Source organism: Epithele typhae (assembly GCF_022376455.1).
Source record: "Epithele typhae strain CBS 203.58 chromosome Unknown BXZ73scaffold_64, whole genome shotgun sequence".
NCBI classification, from domain to species: domain Eukaryota; kingdom Fungi; phylum Basidiomycota; class Agaricomycetes; order Polyporales; family Epitheliaceae; genus Epithele; species Epithele typhae.
This window is the reverse complement of record NW_025954255.1, coordinates 1-26,715: the sequence shown is the minus strand read 5'-3', so window position 1 is coordinate 26,715 and position 26,715 is coordinate 1. Positions and strand designations below refer to the sequence as shown.

At 60.2% G+C, this 26,715-nt stretch overlaps 9 protein-coding genes across 9 annotated transcripts; 4 read left to right on the top strand and 5 right to left on the bottom strand.

Annotated features, from left to right (window-relative positions):
- Nucleotides 1-67: 67 nt before the first annotated feature.
- BXZ73DRAFT_105305 (uncharacterized protein) lies at nucleotides 68-414 on the top strand (the record flags this gene model as incomplete). Its single annotated transcript, XM_048016205.1, has 3 exons — nucleotides 68-145; nucleotides 207-305; nucleotides 364-414. The coding sequence occupies 3 exons, from the start codon at nucleotides 68-70 to the stop codon at nucleotides 412-414; spliced, it is 228 nt and encodes a 75-aa protein (XP_047873782.1).
- A 1,669-nt stretch (nucleotides 415-2,083) lies between these two features.
- Nucleotides 2,084-3,726, bottom strand: BXZ73DRAFT_92247 (uncharacterized protein; the record flags this gene model as incomplete). Its single annotated transcript, XM_048026291.1, has 4 exons — nucleotides 2,084-2,485; nucleotides 2,740-3,000; nucleotides 3,212-3,437; nucleotides 3,707-3,726. The coding sequence occupies 4 exons, from the start codon at nucleotides 3,724-3,726 to the stop codon at nucleotides 2,084-2,086; spliced, it is 909 nt and encodes a 302-aa protein (XP_047873781.1).
- Nucleotides 3,727-4,590: 864 nt separating this feature from the next.
- BXZ73DRAFT_80645 (uncharacterized protein) lies at nucleotides 4,591-5,425 on the bottom strand (the record flags this gene model as incomplete). The annotated part of the gene is made up of 5 exons (XM_048023325.1): nucleotides 4,591-4,680; nucleotides 4,733-4,864; nucleotides 4,926-4,947; nucleotides 5,011-5,187; nucleotides 5,253-5,425. 5 exons carry the CDS (start codon nucleotides 5,423-5,425, stop codon nucleotides 4,591-4,593), a joined length of 594 nt encoding a protein of 197 aa, XP_047873780.1.
- A 1,313-nt stretch (nucleotides 5,426-6,738) lies between these two features.
- On the top strand, nucleotides 6,739-8,066 carry BXZ73DRAFT_53084 (alpha/beta-hydrolase; the record flags this gene model as incomplete). Its single annotated transcript, XM_048020933.1, has 6 exons — nucleotides 6,739-7,058; nucleotides 7,133-7,297; nucleotides 7,361-7,403; nucleotides 7,475-7,609; nucleotides 7,668-7,773; nucleotides 7,855-8,066. 6 exons carry the CDS (start codon nucleotides 6,739-6,741, stop codon nucleotides 8,064-8,066), a joined length of 981 nt encoding a protein of 326 aa, XP_047873779.1.
- Nucleotides 8,067-9,015: 949 nt separating this feature from the next.
- On the bottom strand, nucleotides 9,016-15,878 carry BXZ73DRAFT_80643 (uncharacterized protein; the record flags this gene model as incomplete). Its single annotated transcript, XM_048023324.1, has 11 exons — nucleotides 9,016-9,175; nucleotides 9,207-9,493; nucleotides 9,586-10,170; nucleotides 10,247-11,254; nucleotides 11,296-11,648; nucleotides 12,179-14,342; nucleotides 14,395-14,547; nucleotides 14,601-15,471; nucleotides 15,497-15,566; nucleotides 15,620-15,770; nucleotides 15,825-15,878. 11 exons carry the CDS (start codon nucleotides 15,876-15,878, stop codon nucleotides 9,016-9,018), a joined length of 5,856 nt encoding a protein of 1,951 aa, XP_047873778.1.
- Nucleotides 15,879-16,648: 770 nt separating this feature from the next.
- Nucleotides 16,649-17,304, top strand: BXZ73DRAFT_92243 (cytochrome b5; the record flags this gene model as incomplete). Its single annotated transcript, XM_048026290.1, has 6 exons — nucleotides 16,649-16,727; nucleotides 16,781-16,809; nucleotides 16,862-16,898; nucleotides 16,948-17,045; nucleotides 17,100-17,176; nucleotides 17,229-17,304. The coding sequence occupies 6 exons, from the start codon at nucleotides 16,649-16,651 to the stop codon at nucleotides 17,302-17,304; spliced, it is 396 nt and encodes a 131-aa protein (XP_047873777.1).
- Nucleotides 17,305-17,620: 316 nt separating this feature from the next.
- Nucleotides 17,621-18,253, top strand: BXZ73DRAFT_92242 (trafficking protein particle complex 2; the record flags this gene model as incomplete). Its single annotated transcript, XM_048026289.1, has 5 exons — nucleotides 17,621-17,647; nucleotides 17,671-17,764; nucleotides 17,835-17,995; nucleotides 18,066-18,192; nucleotides 18,219-18,253. The coding sequence occupies 5 exons, from the start codon at nucleotides 17,621-17,623 to the stop codon at nucleotides 18,251-18,253; spliced, it is 444 nt and encodes a 147-aa protein (XP_047873776.1).
- Nucleotides 18,254-18,846: 593 nt separating this feature from the next.
- BXZ73DRAFT_92241 (uncharacterized protein) lies at nucleotides 18,847-22,684 on the bottom strand (the record flags this gene model as incomplete). Its single annotated transcript, XM_048026288.1, has 10 exons — nucleotides 18,847-19,490; nucleotides 19,572-20,171; nucleotides 20,230-20,549; nucleotides 20,599-20,832; nucleotides 20,893-21,027; nucleotides 21,134-21,200; nucleotides 21,250-21,439; nucleotides 21,512-21,734; nucleotides 21,784-22,461; nucleotides 22,548-22,684. 10 exons carry the CDS (start codon nucleotides 22,682-22,684, stop codon nucleotides 18,847-18,849), a joined length of 3,228 nt encoding a protein of 1,075 aa, XP_047873775.1.
- A 2,052-nt stretch (nucleotides 22,685-24,736) lies between these two features.
- On the bottom strand, nucleotides 24,737-25,577 carry BXZ73DRAFT_53080 (uncharacterized protein; the record flags this gene model as incomplete). Its single annotated transcript, XM_048020932.1, has 4 exons — nucleotides 24,737-24,811; nucleotides 24,883-25,039; nucleotides 25,092-25,181; nucleotides 25,234-25,577. 4 exons carry the CDS (start codon nucleotides 25,575-25,577, stop codon nucleotides 24,737-24,739), a joined length of 666 nt encoding a protein of 221 aa, XP_047873774.1.
- Nucleotides 25,578-26,715: the final 1,138 nt, after the last annotated feature.

Sequence of the window (26,715 nt, the reverse complement as noted above, 5' to 3'; positions counted from 1 at the left end):
AGGACCTCCCATGGTTCCTCTACGTTGACCCCTCGCCCTCGCCCTCGCCCTCGCCCTCGCCGCGCTCATGACCGCGCTGCATGCACACCTGCACACGCCGATCGCCGCGGACGACTACAACGCCGCACTGAACCACTCTGCGCGGGTGTGTGTCGCGAGCACGTGCGGCGTGCGCGGCGGCGAGTGATGATGGTGCGCGGGCCCAGGACCCGGAGGGTGTGCTCGAAATCTGTCGGACCGACGACCTGACGGACCGCGGGATGCTGTGGGGGCTGCGGAAGGTCTCGAGCGGGGAGGGCAAGGAGGTAGGTGAGGGCGTTGGGGGGACGCGGGTTCTGGGAGGTCTTCGTTGACGGCCCTTAGGGCACGCACGTCATCCCATCGAATGCACAGGTCTTGACGGTTACTCGATAGTCCAACATGCGGGTGAGAGGGTTGGGAGAGCATGGCCCATGGCACCTGTACGCGTCGAGAGACCCTTGCCCGCCAACCTACCCCTGCGCTCGTGGCGATTCCTAATCGTCCTCTCGATCTACCCGCGCTTTCTGGGTCCTCAGCCAACTTTCGAGCCGTCGTCCGTGCCCTCGCGTTCTCGTTCTCGCCCCGGATCTGAGCCAGGGTGGACCAAACGAAATCTGTGGCATCTGCACCTGGCGCGCGGTCAAACGGACGGCCCGTCGATTCCCGGAAGTACACTGTGGGGAGATTAAACTGTATTAGGTCTTGAAGAAGTATGCTGCCTCTGGCGGAGTCTGAGTTCAGCTCGCTTTCTGTATTTACTTGCGGGCAGTAGAATATCATTATGAACAGTTCAGTCGATGCAGCGTTCTTACGCGCACGCCGGTGGCTCGCATAAGGTGGCTGCCATTGGTCGCGCAGTCAGTCGCCCATTCCAACTGACCTCTGGGGACCACCCAAAGCCGACCGACCGTCCGTTGAGGATCAGGCATTTGAGGAGCCCCCGCCCTAATGGTCGGATGATGGCTCAGGCATCGGCCGGTCGATACCCTGGAAAATGTCCGACAAGGCCTAAGCGCCTACAGGCATCAAGCCCGCGAAATCGCCATCAATGTCCGGATTCGGCTCAGGCATTTGGGTGAGATGTCGGGGGTCCTGGTGCCACTCAAGTCGACGACATCGCTTGCAAGGCCGCGAGCGTCGCCGGCGGCCTCGATTTCCAACAGCGCGTGCGGGTGCACACTGCACGGGGTGGGACGGAGCGGCAGAGAGCTCGAGTGACCCCGGCCCCGATGGCGCGATCTCGGCCCTGCATTTTGCGAGCCCGCGCGCCCACCGCGGCGATCGCTGCGAGATCTAGTGCCAGTCAGCCGCGGCCGCCTCGCACGCGCACTGACGTCACCCCCTTCTCGGCCCGGCGCTCAGGCAACCAAGCGCCCAACGTCATCAATCGGCCGTAAAGGGGATCGAACCGCCGCGGATGCAATTGCTCAGGCGCCCATGTCCTGGCCGAACGTTCTTCCGACCCGACCCGACGAGTCACGACGCTCGCGCTCATGTGCAGACGACGACCGTGAAGGGCTATGTATACACATACGAGCGAACGTGGACAAGCGGGGGAAGCTACAGATGCGCCTATGTACGACCGTCCGAGTGCGCTCGGCGGGCTGGCAAGAGGACTGGGGAGGACGAAAGCGAGGGAGAAGAGGAGCGGGAGCCGTGCGACGAGCGAGTGAAGATGCGAGGGAGGGGGGTCAACCGGCCTGTGGTACATGCAGGATCGGGCGAGAGGCTCGCCGACGAGCAAAAGGGTCCGTGGCCAAGGTCCGTGTCCGAGCGAACCCAAGAAAGCATGGGTGTGGGTGCTATTCGATCAAGGCGGTCGGGGCGTTCGGCGAGGCGACGGCGGCAACATTATAACCTATACATACTCGGACACGTACGCTGGAATACACGGGCGGGATAGACAGGACAGGTAGGGATGTATGGGTCGTCCGGGAGAGTGCAGGTGCAAGCGAGGTCAGACTCAAAGTAGAAATGGCGGCGGCGGCGGTGGTGAAAATGGAGGGTAGTAAGATGTACACACGAGCTCCCCCAGCTGCTCTCCTGGGCGCCACGCTAGACCTCATTGCTGGGCCGCCGACTTCTCCGTCGACATCCGCCGCGAGGGGTGATGCCGGTGAGTGTGCGAGTGCGTCGAATGCGAGTGCGAATGCCTGTGCCCGTGGTGTGGCCGTGGCCCCACCCACGCCTCCGTCGCAATGCGGCGCGCCTCGGCTTCGGACATCCCTCCGATTGGTACCGTCGCGTACACAGTCACGTCCGGCTGCTGTCCCGGTCCTTGACTCGAGCTTGACTCGTGGTGCGAGCGGCCGTCGAAGGAGGGCGTGCTCGGTGTGGGGACGAGGTAGATCCGTTGCATTGGCACCTCCGTCTTGATGGCGCGGAGACCGAGCGCACGGGCGCGCGCGAGGAGCTCGCGCGAGACGTGCGAGTAGTACTGGGAGAGCGCGATGACGATGTGCAGCTGTGGTATGTTCGTGTGCGTGTGATGGTCGTCCGAGGGCGCGGGAAGCACAGATGGGGAACAAATCAAACCGTCAGCATCCGATTCTGATCCAAGTGGAGCGACCCGGGCCCATCGTCACAGCCAAATGGACATGCCGCAGGAGTCGGCGTCCTTCGCACACGCAGGGCGTTCGAGGGACGGCGACCTCGCGACGGGGCATGCGAAGGTGCACGGACGCTCCCTTGCACAGCGGGGGAGGAACAGCGACTCACCCGGATAACGATGAGGATGAACATGATGCCCAGGAGGGCGACGACGGCACGCTCGAACCAATGTTCGCAGTTCTCGAGCGAGAGGCCCATGTCGCCCATGTCGCGCATGAGCTCAGGGTGGCGCGACAGCTCCTCGCAAACGGCGGAGCGGACATAAGGGGTGCTGAATGTTGTGTAGCTGACGCTGAGCGTGGTGAGGGTGACGAACACGAAGTCCGCTATTGAGTAGTCGCGATAGATGCGCACGAACAATTGAATGTGCTGTGTGGGAGGCCGAAGTTCGGGCGGTGCGAGAGTCGCAGTTGATGAGCCGAGGTGGGACGAGAGGGCAAAAATGAGGATGCGCAGTCGGCGGCAGGAGGGGGAAAGCAAAAGAAAACACAAGGACGTGAAGTCAGCATGGGTTTGAGATAGGAGTGTGTCGTGCGGAAACTGGACGTGGGGCGGGGATATCAAGGACGGGAAAACGAACCTTGGCGATGCCCACGAATCCAATGAAGCATGCGGTAGATGCGGCCGCAAAGTAGGCGAAGAGGAGGGCCCATACGACGCGGACGGAGTCGACGGCCCAGACATCGCCAGAGCCCTCCCATTCGCTCTCGCCCTCGAGGATGAGGGAGCGGGAGAAGGTGAGGAGGCGGAGTGCGAATGCAAGATTGCACAGGGCGCCGATGAAGGAGCCGGCGAGAGAGAGAGACCTAGTGAGTGACATGGGTGGGTGAGTGGATGAGAGCGGAGGGAGGGATGACGGAGGGGAACAGAGAGAGGGGGAAACGCCGGTTCGCGTCGACGACGAGCAGTGGATGGGCGCGGGAGGGGGGAGAGAGGTGCTCGGGGCGAAGGGGAGTGGGTCGGGGCCGGTGAGGGCGACGGAAGGGATACAAGACGGGCGGCGCTCGCTGCGAGGATGGTGCGACTCGGACGATCGGAGGCCTGGATCGGGAGGCGCCAAAATGACCAAACGCACCTGATGATGTAATGCCCCATTTCCCGGAATCTTCCTCCGCGACCGTGGGCCGTTGTCCTCTCTCTCGTCAGAGACGTCCCCGGTAGAGACAAAGCGGAGGGAAGAGAATGAGGGGAAGGTGCACGAACGTGGGGGCCGCGCGCGGGCAGGGGCGGAAGGCAGCAATTGGTAGCAACTCCAGTATTTGCTTTATAACCATCTACGCTCAAATTAAACATCGACTCGCCGCCCGGATCCCGTATACGTAGTACTTCTGACCGGTCCCAGTGACCGAGACGAACGGTCGCCTCTGCATCTCAGACCCAGACCGCTCGCTCGAGCTTCCGCCGCCCGCCAACTTGCGTCCGCGGTCAGGTCTTGATGAACGCATGTCTGCAGCGCATCCTCCACAGACTGTGCTCGATGACCAGCGCTCAGCCGGCATGACTCGAGTCCCTGACTGGATATCTGTGCGTGACTAACACGGGGAGCTATGTGGATCACCGTCGAGGACAACTCGGGATGGATGCACGGACCCCATCGAGAAGCGGCTCAGCTGAGGAGAGAGTGTATGAGTGTTTCATATGCCTGGGATTCGAATCCGGGAATGGGGTGCTCTTGTCGCAGAACCGTGGATACTTTCCCGTCGCCAGGAGTAGGCGCGTATGTACGGCACGGCCAAACGGACACAGTCAGCGATGCGACCGTCCGCGCGCACTACAACGGACGTCGCCATCCCGTAACACAGCTGACCAACCCGGGATATCGTCGCAGCACATGCCGCGCGCAGCACAATTCTCGAGTCGACGTCTCCAAGAACCGTCACACTTCTCTGACGAGCGACGGCGGTTCGCGTCCTCGTAAGCCTCTTTCCTCGCGACGTTGACAGGCATATCCACATATCTTCAAGAGGGCCTGCTTCCATCGCCCGGACCAGACGCCGCCCTCTCCCTCTCCTCCTCTTCCAGGATGTCTTTCCAGGAGTGGTCCTCGGGCTGCGCGTGCGGTCAGATCTGCGCCACGCGCAGATACGATGAAACCACATACCAGATGGCGGACGAGGTGCCCGTCTCGGATCTCCTCCTCGAACCGCTTCGCGCGCTGCGAATGCGTCAAGACCCCGGCAGCGATGATGATCCCGATCGTCAGCCCCTGCGCCCACATCCTCGCTTGCACCACCTATGCGACCCTCGCCTCTGTCAGCCTGTGCGTCCGGTCGCTTGCACCGCCCTGAACCCACCTTCTGCGGCACGGTTTGGATCCTAGGAGCACAGCGGACGCAAGTGAGTGGGCGCGCCACAGCATAGGACAAGAGGAGGACGCACTTGTCGCGCATGATGTACGTGAGCGTGCCGGCCATCGCCGCGGCCCAGCTGCCGACGATGACGCCGTACTCGTGCCGCTTCACGAAGTCGCCCGCCTTCTGCGCCGCGCTCATGTTCCCCCACCGCGCCGCCTCGCGCGCCTTGATTGTGTCCAGCTCCGTCTTGCCCCGGTCGTGCCTGCGCGCACGGTGAGCGTCGCACGACCGCGGTCTCGTACCCCTCGATCCCGGACCGCTGCTCACCACTGCGCGCGCTCGAACGCCTGGCTCGCGCGCTCTGCGGTGATCACGCACGCGGGCACGGCGACGAGGATGACGCCGAGCGCCTTGAGCGAGGGCTGCAGCGCGCGGTAGTACGGGAACCGGCGGTAGAGCAGGTACGACGCGGGGAGCGCGGCCGCGAGCCCCCCTGCCATCCCTTCGCGGCGCCGGCCATGACTGCGCTCTGATGGGCGTCGAGTTCCTCTTGGGTTACGATCTGGCGGGTCGCGCAAGGTGAGTCGGGGTGCGCGGAAGAGCGGATGGGGAAGCATACCCTCATGGTGGTGGGTGTCGATGAAGAGGATGTGGAAGGGGGAGGTCGCGGCGTGCACACGCCATGAGCGTGAGGAAGGCGGTCGAACTCGGATGACTTGAGGGCGAGCTCGAGCTCGCCATTCCGAAGAGCGGAGACAGGCGGGCAGAAGCAAGCAGTGGAGTGGTTACTGTGGAGTTGGCGTCGGCCGGCGATCTGGCGATATCCACGTGCGCGGCGTCTTCCGAGCGCGTCGAACCGTCGCGCGCACTCTCCCACTCGCTCTCCTCCCTCACCGCTGTATTACTGTCTCGTCGCCGCCCCTTCGACATCTGCGAAGGCCCCGGAACACTCGCAATAGCGTCTTTTACCCCTGGCTTGCCACTGGATTCGTGCGTGCGTGCACTTGAGAACGACCCCGTTAAACGCGTCCGCGAGCTTGCCAGTCAGATCTCCGACCAGAGAGTCTCCGGGCAATTTCCGAGAGGAATCAATGTCGCGTTCCTCCAGGAAGCCAGCATCCTCACCTCCTTGTCCTGGCTCAGGTGCAGGTGTAGGAGCCACTCAAATTCAAATACAATTTCAATTGCACTCTGGCAGCGGCGAGTCGTTCTCCACTATCCCTGCCTCAGAACACATATATCTACAGAAGAAAATTCGTCGGGATCAGATTGTGGCGTATTTAGATCACGAGCAGTCCAGGCAGCTCATTCCGTACTTCCCCGAGAGCGTGGTGGCTATGTTCCGTGGTTCGTCCCTATCCATCACTGCTCAGCGTCTGTGGTTCCGGGAGCAACATGGAATCTGAGTCGCCTTTGGCGACTGCACCAAACCCTCAAAATAAGGGTCCTCCACCAGCGAGACATCCACGAAATGATCCCGTGCCTGCGAGCACTCCTTTCCAAATGTCGAGGGACCACACCTTCACGCCTAAACCGTATGTCGCCTTTCTGGTCCTTTATCCTTTCTCTTTCCGGCGCTCATACCACGTGTTTTTACCAGTCGTGGTAGCTGGGACTGCCGAGCGATCGGAACAACCGCGCTTAGCGAACAAAGGCTCGCGCTCTCTCAAATACGGTCTCCGCACTCCGACTGCCGCAGGCATAAAACCAAACACTGCCCGACTGGCTACCTCAACTCACACTGTTCTCTTCTTTCCTATCCTCACATCCAATCCACATCCGTCTTGCTCCTACCCTCCTACCTGTTAGCAACATGGACGCTCACGCATACAAAGAGGTCAAGACCAAGTCCGGACACCTCTACAACACCTTCGTCCTCCCACCGAAGGACAGCTCCAAAGCGACTTTCTTGTTTGTTCACGGATTTCCGTCGACAGCCTACGACTGGCGGAACCAGATCGCGTTCTTTTCCGCTGCAGGATATGGCATTGTCGCTCCCGACCTCCTCGGCCATGGGGGTTCGTCCAGGCCCTCGGATCTCGCAAGCTACGTGCCCAGCAAGGCCACCGCCGACCTTGTCGACATACTCGACCACCTCAACGCTCAGAAGGTGATCGCTGTTGGCCACGACTGGTGCGTTGAATTCCCCGCCCCCTCAACCACTCTACCCTCGAGTGCTGACCACCCTATTCGCCGGTGGTTCACAGGGGGTCAATCCTCGTCGCCCGCCTGGCGCAGTATTTCCCCGGTCGCACCGTTGCCACGGTCTTCCTGGGCGGCGGGTACTGTCCCCCCATGCCTGACTTCGACCTTCAGGTGACGCTCCAGAAGCAGCAAGAGCTCGCGAAGACGGAGATGTTTGCGTACTGGCTGTAAGTCTCTTTGCGGCTCCTTTATTTCCTATTTCAATACTTACAAACGGTCTTCCTGATCAGCTTCCTTGGGGACACTCGCGCAGAGGCCATAGTGAATGCTCACGTGCGTATTCCAACCACCCTCCATTAGACGCCAACTTCTGAGCACATCACTCACCACAACTCTCCACATAGCTCGAGTCTCTCTTGACCCTATGGTACACTGCCAACGACGACCTCTCCCGCTCGGTCCTCACCACGCGCGGTGCGCTCGAGAACTGGCTCACGAGCGGTAAGAAGGCGCCCCTCCCAGCCTTCATCTCGTCCCAGGTACGTCCACCGCAGCCAACCGCCTGCACCTCCACTCCAAACTCACCTCTGCACAAAGGACCACGCCCACACCCTCGCCGCGTGGACCAAGGCCGGCGGCCTCGGCGGCGCGCTCAAGAGCTTCCGGCTCATGTTCACCGACGCGATGGCCAAGGACGACCAACGTACGTCCCATCCCCCTCCCCTCCCCCCCTCTTCCCCTTGAGTCTGCCGTGCTGAACTCCCCTGCGCCCGCACCCACAGAGATCGCGGACCGCGTGCGGCTCCCCGCCCCGTCTTCTTCGCCGGCTGCGCGCGTGACCCGGTCTGCCTCGCGGAGCCGTCCGCGGCGATCGTCCGCGCGCTCTGCGACGCGCCCACCGTGCGCGTCTTCGACACCGGGCACTGGGTCCAGCTCGAGGCCCCCGAGAAGCTCAACCGCGCGCTGCTCGAGTGGGCGCAGGGCCTCGGCTTGTAGCGCGGGCCTGCGCGCCGGACGCCTTCGAGTCTGTGTATGATGTGTACGATGTGTACGATGCGGGGCGCGTTTCGACGGGCCGCCGAGGGTGTCATTTGCGGGGCTGTAGGCTGTTCGGACTTCGGGCCCAGGCAGGCCGCCGCGGCGACGCGTCGGCGTGCGTGTGTGGTGCGGGGTCCCGGCTGTTGTTATGCTGTATGTAATGTACTCTACCAATCCACCTAAGACTCGGCGAATGCCCGCGCACGAACGCGTGCGCACTCGGCACACCCACCGAATCTGCAGGCGCAGCGGCGGCAGCGGCGGAAGCTGCGCTTTTTGTGATGCTTTCTCATGCAGCACGTTTTGAAACGCGACTGGGACGTGCGAGAGCTTCTGCGTAACAGCTTGGCGCGAGGGCTTTGGTTGTGGCCGGTGCACCCTACAGTCAGCGTTTCTCGTGTCTTGACAGGCAGTGCGCGGCGAGGCTCGAGGCCTGAGCGCGAACGACGGGGACGGAGAAGTTGTTGCATAAAGATTGCGCGGATATCGACAATTGTGACGTGCGTGCGGTATCGTACGAGACGGGGACGGGGAGCGTAGCAATGCGTGAGAGTCTGAGAGATGCAGGAAAGAAAGGGCGCTGTGCAGATCGCAGGTATGGAACAATGGGGGACTCGGCAGCCCGTCGCAGGTACGACGGGCATCAGGTGAAGGGTGGGGACGAAGGGGTAGCAAACAGAAAGAGACGGTGCACGAAAGATGCAAGGGGCAATTCAGCGATATGTGGGAGGGTGGTATAAGATACGGATCGTCAACGCGTCAAGAGTCGTGGTCGTGGTCGTGGTCGTAGTCGCTCTGCTCCTGGCGCACAATTCGTCTAAATTCGATGCAGCGTCCGCAGCCCAATGGGGTCACCGGCACGATGATACAGTCAAGAAAGGGGAGAAAAAGGAACCAGTGCGAGGATTTACGCACGGTGCCCGCTGCGTCGTTCGGTCTCGAGCACGACCTTGGGCCCGCGCTTAGCCATGGCCCAGAGGAAGAGCATGACGACGATAATAAACTGGAGCCAGAGCCATGCTTCCAGCACGAAGCCGACCACGCCGTCGTGTTGCCGTCGAATGGGTCTGCGAGCGAACCTTCACGTCGGAGCGATACCGAGCGGTCGTGCTGCGTGTGCTCGCCGTCGACTCGGTTGACTCGTCCGCATCCGCATGGGGGAGCCCCGATGACTTCCGCTCGTCCTCGAGCTGGAGCGTAGTGTCGGACAGCGCGAAGCCGAGGGGTGAAAAGCGACTGCGGCTTGCGACACGCTTGATCTGGCCCACGGCATGGTCGAACGTCTCCCCAAGCAGCCCGGAGTGGTCGGTCTTGAAGGCACGGGCGTGCTCGAGCTCGCGCTTGTTCCAGCCCGCTTGCCGATTGTTGACGTTGCGGAGGGTCGTCTGCGCAACTCGACCTCTCGTGGCTGAGTGGGAACCGTGACAGGGATTGTCTGAATGCGACCTTCGACCCATCGATTCGTACGGGAACGAACCGTTTGCGACAGCCGGATTTGTCGTATAGTCGCGGGTGAGCTCCGCAGCACCTTATCTGGGGTCGGTGTTGGGGGCTGGACGGTGAGCTGGAGTTGTGGCGTGCGGGGAGGCGTCAGCTGCTCTTCGTCCCACTCGTCAGGGTGCTCATCGACCGTCGGGAAGGCGATGGGTGGAAGCGGCATCGTAGACTCGCTAGGGGAAGCCGGTACGGACGTGCTCAGCCCGGCGATGTCGCAGAGGCTGCTTGCGCGGAGGTGGTGATTGATGCCACGCTCCGCCCAGTCGTCCCCAAACTCGCTACCGAGTTCGCTGCCTAGAGTACGACCGAGGCCATCCAAGGGTACGTGCATCGAGCTGACAGGTGGAGACGGGAATGCGAGGCCGTCGGTGGCGGAGCAAGACCATGCAGGGGTGTTATCCAAGGACGACTCCGTGCGGAAAGAGGGAGACACCTTGAGAGAGGGTGGGTACCGGCCCCAGCTGGACGAGCTCAAGCTGTTGTCTGGGCTAGCGTCGAACAAGCCGACCAGTGTCTTGCGTGACTTAGGTCCGGTATGCCCCTTCGCGCCTTCCCGGAGAGTACTCTGCATGTCATTGGTGATACCGCCGCGAAAACGTCCGAGTCGGAAGACATGAGCTTGCTGATGTCGCCAGCAATACTTCTCCGCAGGCTGCTGAAGCGGATGGTGCCCACCATTGACACGGGGCCGTTCCGAAAGTGCGAGGCCCTTCTTCCTCTTGAATCTCGAGGTCGACGTCTCCTTCATCCAGGCAGTCGTACACCCGGCGAATACTTTCGGCGTCCCACTGAGCAGAGCGCATGCGTTCTTCCGTGATCTTTTGCTGTTCGTGGATCTGAGCGTTGGTCTCCTCGAGCTCCCGGATCTTGAGAGTAGCTGCGAAACAATAGCATACTCGAAAGGCGCAGAGGCTCGTCTGACCGGTGGGGAAGTACGGGTCAGACTCGTTCGGCTCCTCGTCCTCCGGACCCGCAAGGCTCAACTCCTGCTCGAACGACGGCTCGGACGCGCTCTCCGTGAACGACGACGACGACCCGCTCGCGCTGCGCTTGAACGGGCTCGACCGCCGCGACAGCGAGCTCGGCGGCGCAAAGTCCCTGAAGCCCTCCGGCAGGGACTCGCTCGCTGCGACGCCCGTCGCGCGGTCCTTGAGCGCGAGCAACCGCGCCTCGCGCTCCTCCCGCCGCCGCTCCGCCGCCGCCGCGCTCGCCGCGGCTCGGGCCTGCTCCTCGAGCTCCACGCCGCGCGCCTGGCTACGCTCGAGCTCGTCGCGGAGGTCCTGGATCTCCTGCTCGAGCTTCCGTAGCTTGCGCTTGCCGGCGTGGTCCGCCTTCTGCGACTCCGCCTCGAGGTCCTCGAGCTTGTTGATCAGCTCCGCGTTCTGGTCCGAGAGCAGCGCGAGCTCCGCGGGCGTGACCGAGATCCGGCGCGCGCGCCGGCGCAGCGCGGCGAACGGGTTGTGGCCGCCGCTGCTGTCGGGCGACGCGGGGAAGGCGACCGCGCCGAGCGACGGGGACTGGTGCAGGCTCGGGGGCTCGAGCAGGAGCGGCGAGGACGGCCGCGAGATCTGCGGGCTCTTCGTGCTCGGCAGGCGGGCGAGCAGGGCCTCGTGCTTCGTCTTGAGCGTGAGGTTGTCCGAGTAGAGCGACTTGCAGAGCGCAGAGGTCATCGTCAGCTCTGCGAACGCACACACGCAGGAGGACCGCCGCTCGCGTTCAGCACATCAGAGGAGCGACGAGACGAAGAGGAAGGCGCACCCGTCTCGCGCGACTTGATGATCCCGTCCGCCTTGAGGAGCAGCCCGGACAGCTCCTCGTGCGACTTCTCGTTCATCCAGTCGTCCAGCCCCGGGGTCCCAGGGAGCCCGATGCCATCCTCCTCTCCCGCTCCGTCCGCACATCTTCGGCGGCGTACGGCGGCGGCGGCGGGATTGTCGCAAAGTTGAGCGAGCTCGATTTGCGGGCCTTGGCCGGGGGCGGCGGGCGGCGGGGCGTGCTGCTCCGCAGGTTTGAGTGGGGAAGCATCGTGGACTCTTCCGACGCCTGGGCGGGAGAGCGGGAGGGAGAAAGGGGCAGCCCAATGAGCTCGGAGAGCTGGGCGGGGTGATGGAGGAGTTTGAGGCCAGGGTCGGCCCGCGGCGAGGGGTGTCTTAATGAATTAAGCGAGCAAACAAGCGAGGGGAAACAGAGGGGCGGCGAGAGAGCGTTGAAGACAACGGCGAGCGACAAGACAACGATGGAGAGAGGACAACTGGGGTCTTGTTGGGTGCTCGCCGCCGTTGCACTCGACGTCGAAGTCAGCCGCCACATTCACGTGCCGCGGCTGGATTCGTATGCCCCCGATCCGCTCATATGATTTCTGCCGTCGTCGGTTGCGTTCGCGCGCACTCAGCATGTTGGAGGCGTGTTTTACAACGCTAACGCATGACTGCGGATTGTGAAACATATCGAGGCTTGTTACACTACGACAAGGGAGGGGAGCATACAGCATGGTCATATGTACATGAAGACAAACAAATGAACGTGTGAGGGAGGTGGCTACTTTTGTGCGCTCTGTCCGAAGCCGAACGAACCGCTTGGCGCGCCGAACGAAAAGGTTGGGTTGCTTGTAGCAGGCTGCGCGGCTGGCGCAGGAGTCCCATTGGTCGCAGGAGTCCCAAAGGAAAACGTGGGCTTGCTCTCGCCAGTCGCGGCCGGGTTTGAAGGCGCACCGAAGGGACTCCCGGTTGCAATGGGGTTGGGGGTTGAGGACGCGCCAAATGCTGTTGGTGCAGACACTTGGCCGAACGCGAATGTGGAGCCGCTCGCAGGCGCGGCACCAAATGCAGACGCAGGCTTGGATCCTCCGCCGAAAGCGGATGTCGTAGCCGCACCAAATGCAGGGGTGGCGGTTGCAAATGATCCGCTACCGAAGGCCGGAGTTGTGGTAGCTGCCGTCCCACTCCCAAATGTGGGCGTGGTGATGGGGGTCGTGGTCGACCCAAACACAGGCTTCGAAGTCGCACCGAACGCAGGGGTTGTCGTGGTTGTCGTCGTGGAAGACGGCGCACCGAAGCTGAACAGAGGCTTGGGTGCATCACCGTCCTTCTTTTCCTCCTGTTTCGGCGCCCCTGAGCTGAAAGGCGAGGGCGTGGACGTCGCAGCACCGAAGAGGGATGACTTTGGCGTTTCTGTAGGCTTCGAAGGCGCACCAAAAGGCGAAGTGGTGGTTGCTCCTGCTCCGAATGCTGACGGCTGTGTTGTAGAGCCAAATACCGACGTGGGTTTCGTGGCGGCGCCGAACGGGGATGCGGTAGATGACGACGTGGCCCCGAAAGGCGACGCCGTAGGCGCGGCGGTAACTCCGAAAGGAGAGGGACTCGAAGCTCCTCCAAACGGTGAAGATGTGGCTCCCGTGTTCGTCGTCGCACTCCCTCCGAACACCGACTTGGGCGCTTCCGCTGGCTTTGTTGACCCGTTCGTCCCAGCGGCTGTGGAAGTGGGTGCACCGAAGGGGTTTGGAGTGGCAGCGGAGGAACCGAATCCGCCGAACGGAGACTTCTGCGCCGCCGCCGAGTCCGCGTTCTTGGCTGCTCCAAAGATATTGAGACCAGGGACCTCTTGCTTGGGTGCTCCGCCCACAGGTCCGAAGAACGAGGGCGTGGCGGTCGAAGCAGCGGGCGGCGCTGGCGCAGCGGCTGCAACGGCTGGAGCCGGGGCGGGAGTGGATTGTTTGGGGGCACCAAAGTTGAACTTCAACGTGGGAGCAGGAGCTCCGGCAGGGGTCGTGGTAGTTGGCTTCACTTCAGGTGCAGCGGGTGTCGAGACCGCCGGAGCAGACGCAGCGGGTTTGCCGAACGGGAATGTAGATGAAGCAGGCACAGAAGGCACAGAAGGCTGGGCGGGAGGTGGACCCATACCTAACCGTGACAGTAAGGACGTGCCAGGCTTCTGACCGTCGGCTGCGGACGCATTAGGAGCACCAAAGGGTGACTGAGATGTGGGCTTAGATGTAGTGCCAGTAGGTGCAGTGGACGATGCGGGCTTCGGCGGGTCCGCCGGTTTGGCTTCTGTGGACTTCGGCGCGAACGGGTTCACGGGAGGGAGCGCAGCCGGTGCCGCGGAGGCGGCTGGAGTGGGGGCAGCCGGCTTGCTGAAGAAGCTGGGGACGGCACCGCTGGACTGTGGAACGGAGGGTGTGGGTGCGGACGATGTAGCCGCAGGACCTGGGGCCTTTAGAGGCGCAGCGAACGGGTTGGCCGGGGCCTTGGCAAAGTCGACAGAGGATGTCGGGGGCTTCGACGGCTCCGCACCAGCGGGCTTGCTAGAGGTAGGGATACCGAAAGCAAAGGGATTTGACGTGGTCGCAGGCGCCGACTCTGAAGTCTTGGTGGTGGAGGGCGTGCCTGTCGAGGGAGTGGTGCCGATGAACGGTGACGGCGCAGGCATTGATGTGGGGGTGGGCACCGATGCGTTCTTCGCAGCTTGTAATCGCTCACGGATCCTCAACATCGCAGCCGCTTCAAGTTCCTGCTTTTCCCACTTGGTGTACGACTTGGTCTTCTGAATCTGTGGACTTTCCGTGGCAGGGGACTCGGGGGCGTCGTATACGGCGGAAACACGGCGGACAGAGATCGTTGGAGAAGGTTTGGGGTCGACATTGCCGGTGAGAGACTGTCTGAAGGGACGCTTAGAAGTACCGTCGCGAGATGCGGTGGATGACCATAACAAGTTCTTGCCGGCGATGGAAGGGGATTCCTGGCAAATACGACCATGAACAAACGCCGATGTAAGAGGGAAGGTAACTCACCAAATGGTCCACGGGGGTCTGGATCTCGGGAGGTGTGGGAGAGATGTCCAACTCATGACGCTCTTTGGAGGTCTTGTACTCTTCGTCCGTAAGCCATGTTTCGACGTATATCTCCACGTTGGCGCGTCGGTCCGGGTGCTGCGAATCGCTTGGCTAAAACAGTTCGCGATAAGTACGAAATCAACACGAGAAAAGTCCTGACGCACCATAGAAAATCTGGACTTGGATTTCTTGACGAGAGCCTGACGAAGCCTTTGCCCGTTCGGACCGACCTTGAAAAGAATACCATGGGATTCCCACTCTTCACCAATACGCCTGCCCTTGCACAGCGGGTCGTTTGAGTGTGCTCCGGTTTGGGACCGTTTGCCCCGCTTCTTAGGGCCTCCTCGACGAGCCGGACGTTCGGATCCGGATCCGTCGCTTTCCACAGATTCAACACCGCGGCTACGCTTCTGACCACGGTTTGAACTGGGTTCCGTGGAGGGTACAGTGCGCCTGCGCCTGCGTCGCTGCGGCTTGTCGTCATCCTCTACCAGTGAGTCATCTCCACCGAATGCAGAATCAGCCTCGGCGCGATCCCTCTTCTTTCCTCTGGTGGCGTTCTCGAGTAGTTCCTCGTCTTCGTCCTCGTTCATTCCTTCATCAGCCGACCTTCCTGAGTTGTCCACAGAGGTCTTGCGGGCACGCTTGTCACGACGCTCTGTACGGGGAGACGAATCATCTTCGTGCGAGCTAGCAACGCGCTTCGCACCACGTTGAGCTGGCTGTGCCTCGTCCACATCCATATCCGGTTGACTGCCCTGCCACTCTACGTCGTCACCAGACGCAGGCTCCTCCCGTTCGATACGACTCTTCTTCGCAGAGGTCTCGTAGTCAGAGTCCGCATCATCTTCGAGGGCATGCTTGCCGTTCGAGGGCTGGGAATCTGAGCGGAACCTGACTCCAATCGGACGCGACGAGCGGGCAGTAGAATTGCCAATTGCTGCAGAATCGTCGACTTGTGAATGAATGGGACGCGAAGCAGCATGGTGGTGAGAGACAGAAGGACTGAGCGTGTCTGTCAGGGAACTCCACTGGCTATGCCAAGAATAGTAGAACTCACTGGTCCGCCGAGCGATGCAATGAGTGTCCTCCGATGAATGCAGAGACAGGGCGAGTATCGCGCAAATGACCTATAGGATATGTAAGGAGGATGGCGTACAAAAATGTAGCATGAACTACGCACCTTCGCGAGTGGCGTCATGGTGTCTGGGGGGTGAATCCTCCAGGGACGGACCAGGCTGATCGCGCAGCTTTCGCGACTGCGTAGCGGCCGCATACGCAACGTTGAAAGGTCTGTTGTCGTCATCGGGATGCCATGCCGTCTCCGCATAGCCCTACAAGCAGAAGGGAGTTGGCGGAGGCAAACAAACAAACACGATTTTACTCACTTTCGGTACCTTGTCTCCCTCCATTGTCGGAAACGCGGGGCCACCTGCACCCATGTATACAACGCCGCAAGCCCAGTCCCAAGACAAACGTAACCTGACCGGGACTGGGCCAAGCAGGGGGACTTGAGGGGGATACTCGGATGCGGCCGCCGAGAATATCTGATGATTCGTCGTAGTCCATGCGAGCAGGTGGCAGGAAACCGCTGGAGGCAAGAGAATAAAGACGCTCGAGGCGCGTCGAGCGATCGAAGACAGGCCTGGGAGGAAGTGGTGGTGGAGTTTGGTAGAGTGCGCTTGGGACTCGGAGTCGTCCCGGCGTCGTGGCCTCCGTGGCGGAGATTCGATCTTCGGGTTTTCCCGCGTTCATTACATAAGCCCCCCCTGGTGTTGAGCAGCTTCACAGTCACTGCTGCTTCAAAGCATTGCCAAGGCATGACGAGAATGTTGAATTGACCTCCATAGTTGTGGACCGGACCGAAAAAACACCCCTGCAATTCACTGGCTCTGCATTTGGTATGCATGTGTGGGAAAACCTACATGCAGATAACAAGCGCTATTGCGAAGTTAGAACGTGGTCGGGACTGTTCGGAGATGACAGCAGCATCGGAGACCGGCCAGGCGGTCCCAGAACACGACGGCCAGGCAGTGGATGCCGGCTGCTGAGGGCGGGCGTTGATAGAGTTGGTCGCATAAGCGTGCTTAAGTGTCCACGTGGGAAAGTGGGCGGCTCATATAGTACGACGCCCATTCGCCACCCACTCAATCACGCCAGCTCTCCCGCCCCGGCTTCCACCCTCCCTCCCTTCCCTCGTCCTCTGCCAGCCATGTCCAAGCTCGTGACCTTCGCGGAGCTCAAGCAGCACAAGACCAAGGACAGCATCTACATCCTTATCCATGAGAAGGGTAGGTCCTCCTCCCCACGCCTTTCTCCGACTTCTCACCACACCGCGCTCCAGTGTACGATGTCACCAAGTTCATTGACGAGGTACGTTGTCCTTCGACATTGTGCATCCAGCCAATCCTGATGACATCTATAGCACCCGGGAGGCGACGAGGTCATTCTCGCGGAAGCCGGTATGTGTCTGCCATGCTATCGCCTTGCTTTCGACTCATTGTCATCCAGCCCGTGACGCGACGGAGGCCTTTGAGGATGTGGGCCACTCGGATGAGGCACGCGCCCTCCTGAAGGACATGCTGGTTGGAGATTTCGAGAAGACTGACGTGCGTTCACTCCCTGCCCAAATTTCCATCAAGTGACGTGTTTTGGGGTCTTAGGAGCTCAAGACGAAGCCCGCGTCGACTTCGTTCTCGCACAACTCCACAGTCAACTCGGCCGTGCAGCAGGGCTCGAAGTAAGTGCTTGTTGTAACACCAAACGAGCTGGCATCTGACTCGTGGCCCCAGCATGATGTACTTCGTTCCCCTCGCGGTGTTGGGTGCCTACTTCGCATGGCGCTACTACTCGAACGGCTCGCTATAAGCCCTTCGATGTAGATTCCCTGGCGTTACTCGCTTTGCAGTACATGTTATACCTTCAGCCTCGGTGCATATATCTTAATCTTTGCTTCAGTCATAGATGGCGCGGGCGTTGGCATGCATGATGAGAAAGCCTGACGCTTGTGCACGAATGACCGGAATGAACTACAGAACGTGTATGACCCTTAGCTATGCCCTCCCTTCGATGTGATATGTGCCTGAAAGAGAGTGCGTACACTAAGTGTTGGGTGCTAGATTCGAGGACGCAGCATGATGCATGAAGAGCGCCAAACATCTCGCACTCCTTGAACTCATCCACCATGCCGTCTCCTCTGAAGTTGAACGCAGTCGCATTCGTGTCTTCTCAAAGCCATCCCATTTGATCCGCACGTTTGCCCAAGGCCAGGACGAGCTCAAGTATCACTACATCGCGCACACCAGTCTCGACGTCATCGACGAACGCAGTGCGTCGCCGCTCCCTGTCGCCTCGCCCAGCCGACTCCAGAAGATTTGACCTTGGCCACTACGCTGCAGACGCAGCCGCGATAGCATCCAAGTCGACAGACTGTTACATGAACTTGCTCTACACCATGGAGGACGTGGCCGTGTACGGCTACATGACGCCTCTCAAAATGAAGATAATCATCGCGCTCGCGCTCACCGACTCCGTCGTGCGCGACGCTGACGTCCTCACGGTGTGTCTTCCTCTCAGCCCTGCTTTCCCATCTCCCTCGTGCCAACCCATGCGGCTTCCTTCGTGCTCAGATATTCAGGGCCCTTCACACCGCGTACCGCCATGCGGTTGCGAATCCGTTCCTCAGGCTCGACGCACCCATCGACGGACACAACGACCACGCCACCGTCCTCCTCGCGGGCTCGCCAAAGTGGAAGCGTTCCGAAGACGGGTTGACGACATAGGCAAAGCCGTCGGAGCGTTCAGCCTTGCGGCATGAGGCCGCTTCTGAGTCTGAGCCATCCTCGTCGACGCGCAGCCTCCCCGGCCGGCCATCCAAAGCGAGGGCCAGCCGTGGACGCCCGGTTCGTCGTCTCTGTTCAGACAGCGGCTCCGCCACCCTCACCGTCTGAACAGGGCGCTGCCTGTACGCGGTCATGCATTCGTGCTGACCCACGGGCCGCGGACCAAGAGCAATTCACGCCTTCATATTGACTCAGCATCCTCGCACACACCGGTGCTGGGACAGATACGGGGCGCACACCTCATCTCTCGCAGTTCCACGTCACCAGCGATTCCCTGTTATGTCAATCCTTCTGTACCGTTTTCCCCGGCTATGCGGGTTCTGGCCCGCCTCGGGGCCGTAGCACGCATGGAATGACACATGGATTTCACTTCCGCCACGAGGTCTGGGTTGGCTCGATCATCCAGCCGTCGGTCAGACCCAACCTGGCGGCCAGTGCCTCTGCGCCCGATCGGGGGAAAGGTCAGGAGAATCCCGATCGGGAGAAAGATTGGTTTACGAGTCAAGGTCTTGGGAGCCATGCTGCTTGCAGTTAGACAGACCCCCTCGCGCGAAAACCAGCACCTGCTTCAGAGCCCGAGAACTGCTTCCGCGAGCTGGTCCAAGCCTTCGACCGTCTCCCGCGCCATCACCCGCACCACGTCGTCCGCGTCCGTCGCCGCAACGTAACCCAGCGTCGTCCGCGCGCGCCTCATCACCCGCGGGGGCACCAGCAGCGCCGCGCCCGCGCCCTCCTCGTACACGCGCGCCGTGCACGCCTGCACGAGCAGCCCAGGAAGTGCAGCGCCGCGCGCCGCAGCGGCGGGAACTTCGAGTCCGTGCTCGTCGGCTGGGCGTCCATCGTCGCCGTCGCCGCGCCTCCTTCTTCTGTCGCCTTCTCGGGGCCCTTCTCGCCGTCGCGTCGGCATCGTCATCGTTGGTGACATCGGCCTGCTTGCCAGGGGAGGCGTCGGCGCCCCGGGCCTTGTCCTTGGCTTCCGCCGCCGCCGCACCGGGGCACGCTCGGACTGGCCCCCAGGGGCGACGGCAGCGGAGACGGTCTCCACCTGGAGGAGGTCCACCATCCCGTCCGCGAGGTCGGGGACATACGGCAGCACCGCGAGCGCGTGCGTCTTGACGCACAGCGCGAGGAGCGAGACTGCTGACGTCCGGAGCACGGTCGGCACGTGTGCCGCGCGCACCATCGCCGCGAGCGGCGGGACAAGCAGCGGCGCTGCACCAGGGCAGAGGCAGAGACGGGGGGGATGCGTCAGCGCAGCCCAGAGCAGAACAGAACGCGGGGCAAGACACTCACCGTACGCGGGCAACGCGTCCCCGCAGCGGCGCACGACCTGGCCCAGCGCCTCGCCGACGCGCGTGCGCACGTCGACGTCCTGCCGGGTGAGCGCGCTCGCCGCGAGCGCGTCGAGCCCGCCCGCGTGCGCGCGCACGAGCGCGCGGAGGACGTCCGGCCCGAAGCCGTCGACCATCGCCGCGAGGCCCTGGACGGCGTTGAGGAACATGTACGAGTCGTCGTCCTGTGCGCCCTGCAGGAAGACGTCGAGGATGCCCGGGACGAGCGCGCGGTCGAGCGCGGGCGCGGCGAGACCGGGGCCGGGCGAGACGAGCTGGCGGAGGAGCATGAGCCCGTGCGCGCGCACGGGGAGGAGGGGGTCTTGGAGGAGCTTCAGGGCCTTTTGGTATGTTTCTTGCGGGGACTCGGAGGAGCCGGGCGAGGGTTTTGTGGGCGTGGAAGCGGCTTCGGAGGAGGTTGAGGCAAGGCGGGCGGTCATGACCATCCGGGCCTCGCGCGCGAGTTGACGGAGGTCTTCATTGGGGACGTTTGAGAGAGGATCGAGGAGGGAGAATATGTCATTCAGCACGGGGGCGTTTCGAGCTGAGAGATCCGGATTTGCTAGAGGTTGAGGCGTCAATACAATTCACGTCGGAGCGCGAATGAGGTGGACCGATACCTTCCAGCACTGCGAGCAGAAGCTTGACCGCGGTTGAAGTGATATCGTCGACAGCTCCTTCCGAGGCGCCCTCTTCGTCTTCGTCATCGCTGTCACCTTCGTCCGACATCTCCGTGTCTTCGGGGACTATACGAAGATCTCCCACACCAAGTCCTCCGTGCCTCAGGGGTTTGTTCGTCGAGGTCTCGGACGGGCCTCGTTTCTCCAACGCATGCTTGATGAACGACAAAATGTGTTCCGGCTTTCTGAACACGCTTGACGTATCATCCGTAGAAAGTTGCTTCTGCATTTGTAGCACCAGCTGCAGATAGAGAAGCGTCCTGTCAATGAAATCAGAATTTGTAGTGGTCATATCTTATTGACCCATACCGAACGGGATCTGTGTCGGCCTGGCTTCTGAGCTCACTGTATCTTTCTAGTAACTTGACGAACATCTCTGATGATACGTCGGCCCGACCGATGGACTTGACAAAGTTCACAAATCGGACGGGGTCCGGCTTGAGTCCCAGTACATTGGAGTCGATGTCGAGCTGGCCTGTATCCTCTGCCTCCTTCAGACTTTGAGGTGTGAACATGGAGAGCGAAGGATCTGGCTCCGTGGACCTGTGGGGCCAGTAAAATCAGTATCGCGTAGACCGTTCGTGTTCAATACCAATTTCTTACTCGTCGGCCCGGGATATCTCGTCAGCGATATCTACACGCCAGCTGCCACCTTCTCCATCGATGATGTGCTGCAACGTTGCTATTACTTCCGGTGTTCCAACGAGCCTTCCCCATGTGTTCAAGTATCCCTTGAGGCTCTCGCGTAGTACGGATCAGATGATTTCGCCGACTCCAGATGAGCGTACATCGCGAACAGAGAAGGGATTATGGGTGTGAGCAATGTCGACATGAAGTAGGGGACGGGTCTGTGTTCGTTAGAAGGACCTCGATCGCACGGAGCGCTGCACCGGTTGACAAGTCTCCGGTACCTGTTGGAACAGATTGGTGGCAAGCAACGTATGGTAGCAAAATGCCTACCTTTCAAAATTGGATCGTGGACGAACTGCAAGACGATATTAGTCGCTAGAGTTTGTAGGATAGGTGCATCGTCACGGGCAAGGATACGCGATAGAGAGAATGATATGGCCCGCCGATGGGTGGGCGGTAACACGCGAGTGTCCAGTACGAGGAGTTGAAGCAAGCGAGGGACCATGGTGTTGCAGTAGTCCTGCGTGAAAGTGAGCGACTATAGACAATTTGCGGTGCGAAGTACATGCCTCCGCCTTCATCCCGATGGTACGGTGCCGAGGAGACGTGCTACGTGCTCGAGCTTCTCCAGTGGAGCATCTTCATCGCCTACGTCTTCTTCTCCAAATATGGATTCACACACTGCCCGGATTCCCTCCGGTCGTAAAAGCTGCCTACTAAGAATGAAGCTACACGCTTTTTGAGCGTACGGAAGTGAAGGGGGTGTTTGGGACAACGTCCGTCCCAGGGCGGAGATCACTATAGGAGCGGACAATCTGTATTTGCAGGTTAGTCAAAGTCGTATCACAGAAGTGACTCAATTACCTTGTGAGTAGGTACATGATTTGAGGACGCAATGTGTTTCCGGTAGGCATGTCTTCCGATGAGAGGGATTTGGGGAGCCAGCCCACGACGATGCACGGGAGTAGCAAATCGGAGAGGTGCTGATTCAGTAAGATGGCGGCCACCGCAGACTGTGACAACGGAGATGAAACGCCATTGGACAGTGAGACGGAAAGAAGTCGGTCGCAAATGGAGGAGAGCGTCGAGTACTCGTGCGGCAGCCCGGTGAGATCGATGATTCTTGCGCCCTTGGTGATATGGAGTGCGGATGTGGAAGGAATGGCAGATGCGACACGACCTACGAGAGGCTCAAGAGCCCACTTAAAGACGATGGATAACAGTGTACGCATGAGGGCTAGGTCCCGGGACCCCACGAGAGACGGGTCCATCTTGGCTTCGTAGTTTTCTCCTTTTACAGAGCCCGGTGCCGGTTCTTGTTCGCGTGCCTGCAAGTGTTTGTGCAGATGTTCTAACAAGGAGAGCGATTCAAGAGCGGTGGCGCGCTGTGCGGCATCCAGTGTTCCGTCTTCATTCTCGTGCGATTCCCCAATAAATTCATGATATTCGTGTAGTCGCCTGAGCAGAATTGCTTTCATGTTGGCCGAACGTGAGTCGGGCGAGGATGACGTTCCGGTCAAAACGACCGCGGCCTGGAAAAGGCTTTCCAGAGTTTGCGAATTTATTCCTGACATCTGCAAAGGGGCACCATAAGCCTTTTTTTACAAGCGTGACTGATTCGAGCGCACCTGAAAACTTGGAAGCGCCGTGCCCGCGACGTGCACAGAGGAAACAAGTAAACGCCGGGGCGCTCTGCCACAAGATTGGGCGAATTCAGGGCAGGTCTATCAAGGTCTGGGAGGGCGACTTGATTTCTAAGGCTCATTGAGACTCGCTCCTGCTCCCTGGGTTAGCAGGGACATTCGATTGCTCTAGGAGCAGATGCGACCTTTCCACAGTCCACCGTTCAGATACTACAATGCAAACACACTGCGACAAGACCTTGCACGTGCCACTGCATTTATGTAGTCGCTCCGTCGCAAGATAGACGCCGTACAAGATTACGAAGTGATCTTTCACCAAGCGCCGATCCCTCCCTTTCAGTGTCCAACACAAGCTTTGCCCCGCCGTCGTTGAGCCCCGCCCAGGCCGCGCCGTTTGGCCCTAGCGCTCCCGGAATGACCCGCGCACCCTGGTCCCGACAGGTGGTCGAGGTGGACGAGTACACTAAGGTGAGTGCAAGATCCCCTCTTTCCTGCGTACCGATGTCGCTGTGCAGAGCACCCATGCATGTGTGAGGCTACGTCGTAGATACGCGCTCAGGCAGGAGGGGAGTGCAGCCAACGGTGTCCGCGGGGCTACCCAAGCGGCACTCCTCCCCGCCTGAGCGACGCAGCCTCACGAGCCGCGGGCGCGCGCGCACACTCCCTCGTATGCTCCTTCGCTCCTCCACGAAGGAGTTCACTCTGTGCCTGCCTGTCGCGAGGCGGCGCTTCTGGGCGCGTTCTCCGGAATCAGCAGAGCGCGCAGCCAACAGTGTCCTCGGGGCAGCGGCGCCCTCCGATTCCGGACGACGCGACTAGTCGTGCCAGTCGCGTCGACTCGTGGTATGCATGTGCAAAAGGTCCACTCCAGCGACCTCCACTGGTAATCGCAGTGACTACCGGAGTGGCCTGTAACGTCCATCCGTGATAGCGGCATTTTGTTCACGCACCGCCTGGTCGTTCGGGGACGCCACGCAACCTTGCTCGGCTATCTCAAAGTGTGAGGCTGGTCGCCCCCTCAGCTTACGGCGGATATCTAAAGCATACCATGTCGGGCTATCCCGCTTGCCCTGTACGGGTTTTCAGCGATAGGGTGGCCTAAGTATATGTATGCACCCACGCGAACCTTCATACGCTCCAGCATCATCCAGGGTTCCCGGGAGCGCGGTGCGGTAACTTTTTTATCCGCTTCTGTGCCGAGCGTGAGCTATAGCTCGCGCATTATTAGGGCTCTGTCCGCGACGTGCGCAGGTTCGCTTTCAGTTGCCCTCTCCTCCGAGCTCTCCCACTGTGACGACCCGCAGGTGTACAACACGTAGCCGACGTAGCTCAACAATATCGGCTTCGAGCTCGCCAAGCAAGTCGCGCTGAACGTCGGTGGGCCCGTCTCCTCCGAACCCGCGCTGCCTTACTCCTCCACGAAGCTCACCCACCCCCCGCGAGTTGACGGGCTTGTCCCGCCGTTTCGCGACCCCCGTTTCCGACGGCATCGACCACGCGCAAGTCGACGGCATTCGCGCCGCGCTCAAGGCCGGGATGGCGACCGTGTGGGTCGTCGGGCTGCGCGCCGTCCGCAACCCCCGCTGGGGCATGCCGGGGCCGATGGCCCCAGAGATCTGGCGTGCCTGGACGGGTTTCAGCTCGTCCGGGGCACGCTCTGTCACCCCGCCGACGGGTGTTCGACGCAAGCGGGGCTCGTCGACTGGGCCAACCAGTGACGCGAGCACAGCGCCTGCGTCTGCCCCGAGGCGTCTACGGGGGTGGTTCCGGAGGGATCGACGACTCGGAGCAGCTCGTGATGATCTATTGCGACCTTAACATGCGCAAATTCTCGCCGCCGATGATAGAAGGTTATACTAGTACTCCTGATAAAACTTGATATGCACTTAGTTCCGAAGCAAGACGAACCCCTTCTGTGGCCGACAGCATGGAAACGGTGACTAGTGTCACAATACGTACACGGGTTACTCGCCACTCGAGAATGCCTGGGGCTTCTTAGCAGCATCAAGAAAATACAATTGGTCAAGATATCATACATGGTTCGGAGGACGGTGATGTGATTGTCTGTAAGGATGCGAGTAACGAGACGGCGACGCTTTCTGGGGGACACTTTGCTTCAACAACGTCGTTCTTGAGGGGTGTATGCTACACGTTCATATGGCCAGCGCTAGCACCTATCCACGGAAGAGAGCGCCTCGCGGTTTCGAGAGGGAGTCGGCAATACCCAGGAAGGTCTCAGCCAGACGGACCTGTCAACAGGCAGCTACATCAGCGACGGCTCCGCACAAGCGGGAGGATCAGGGATCGGTCGAAAACTTACCGTATCCAATGCTTCGTGGTACGACGAGTTGACGTGAGCATGGGGGTTCAGAGGGTCACGAGGTGCGGTGATCTCAACGTCGTGGGCGATTTGAGCCATACGCTGCAGCTGGCCTGCGCTAGGGCCGAACGAGACGGCGTGGAAGGAGAGCGGTTTCCTTGAGAGCATATTAGTACATTCAACGGGATGCGATATACACACGAACATACCCAAGGGCAATTGATCGCCTGCACAGATCCTGCATTGTGTTGTCTGCAATACTGCATTCTCCATCTGAAAGAAAGATGACGATCGGAGACCTGGAGGGAAGAGTTCAACTACAGACACCGAGATGGGTCATTGTCGGCTCACCGTTCAGTACTCCAGTGAGACTCCATGCTTCGTCTAGCCATTGCGATTGCGTCGGTAAAATTGGTACCGCCAGAAGCATGGTATCCGAGGACCGTGTTGAGAAGCTGAGACGGGACATTTGTGAAGTCGTGCGAGAGCGCGGTCGTAGATGTCTGATTGAATAGAATGACGGTGTAAGCGTCACGGCGCGCACCCGCACCACCACCGGCTGTGACTGCATTGTGCCGAGCCTCCCAGAACCCTTGCAAAGACGAGCATACAGCCCCCAAGCGATTGTTGTGGGTCCTACGAATCAGCTGTGTAGTTGGTGTGTTGTCAAGAGGTCTCCGGTCTCCGCCGTCCATGGAGCCGGACCTGGGATCAGGATATGTAATTCAGCAAAGGAAAGCGGAAGCACGATGTTGTCGAACATGCCTATCAATGACGAAAATACTGCAACAGTGTTAGCGGCGCTAAAATCTGCATGTAGTCGTCGTGACTTACACATGGAAAGCTTGATGCAATAGTACTGGGTTGCGACAGGCAAAAGTGTGACCGTCGTTGGAGACATGGCCTAGACCGTTGGCAGGAGCTTGGTCAAGGCGTTGGCGGGGATGGAGCATAGGCAGTGTGCAGTAGGATGGTTGGGCCAGCGTGTTCCCTGTCGCGTTATGTTCGGGGCCTAGAGCAGAATCACGTATTAAGAGTGAACACGTATATGAGTCGTACAGTTGTGTCTCACGTACCACCGCACATCTTATCGCTGAATTGGTGCAGCAGTTAGATTTCAATAGAGGGACTTCGAAAATTGACGACATACCACTTCGAAAAGTTGTTCTGGTCTTCCTGCGAGTAAGGATCTGAACGACCAAAGTCAGAACGATGAATCATGACATTCAAAATGAATTGAGGGGGTGAGTCGTACCCTTGAAGCCTGTAAACACCATATTGTTGGTATGTCTGTCTAATGACGAACATTTCAAGCCTACTTACCCATTCGCCTCCAGTGGGGGCACTGATCCTACAACTCGCCGCTCTCAAACTGGATACCTCGTCAAGATGGCTAACGCCGCCTTCTCCTGGCAGTCACGTGCGCAGAACACTGTCTCGCACTCTGTCACCGAGTCCGAGTATATGGCTGTAGACGACGCTGGACGTCAAATCGTCTATTCGCGCAACGTCCTCGAGGAGATCTATTACTTCCTCGAGCCTGTACCGCTTTCTAGCGATAATCAGGGTGCTATCTTCCTCGCCTCGAACCCAGTCACTGAGAAGCGCACCAAGCACATCGACATTCGCTATCATTATATACGCGAGATCGTCGAGGCGAAGAAGGTTGAATTATTCTACATTCAAGGCGAAGATAACCCCGCCGACCTCTTCACCAAGAACCTGGGGCCTGACAAGTTCCTCAAGTTCCGTCCTCTTCTAGGGCTTGTATTCCACCCTTAGGCCTCTGTCTTACTTCGCTGATGCGCCTTTATTACGGCTGCTCAGCGAGGG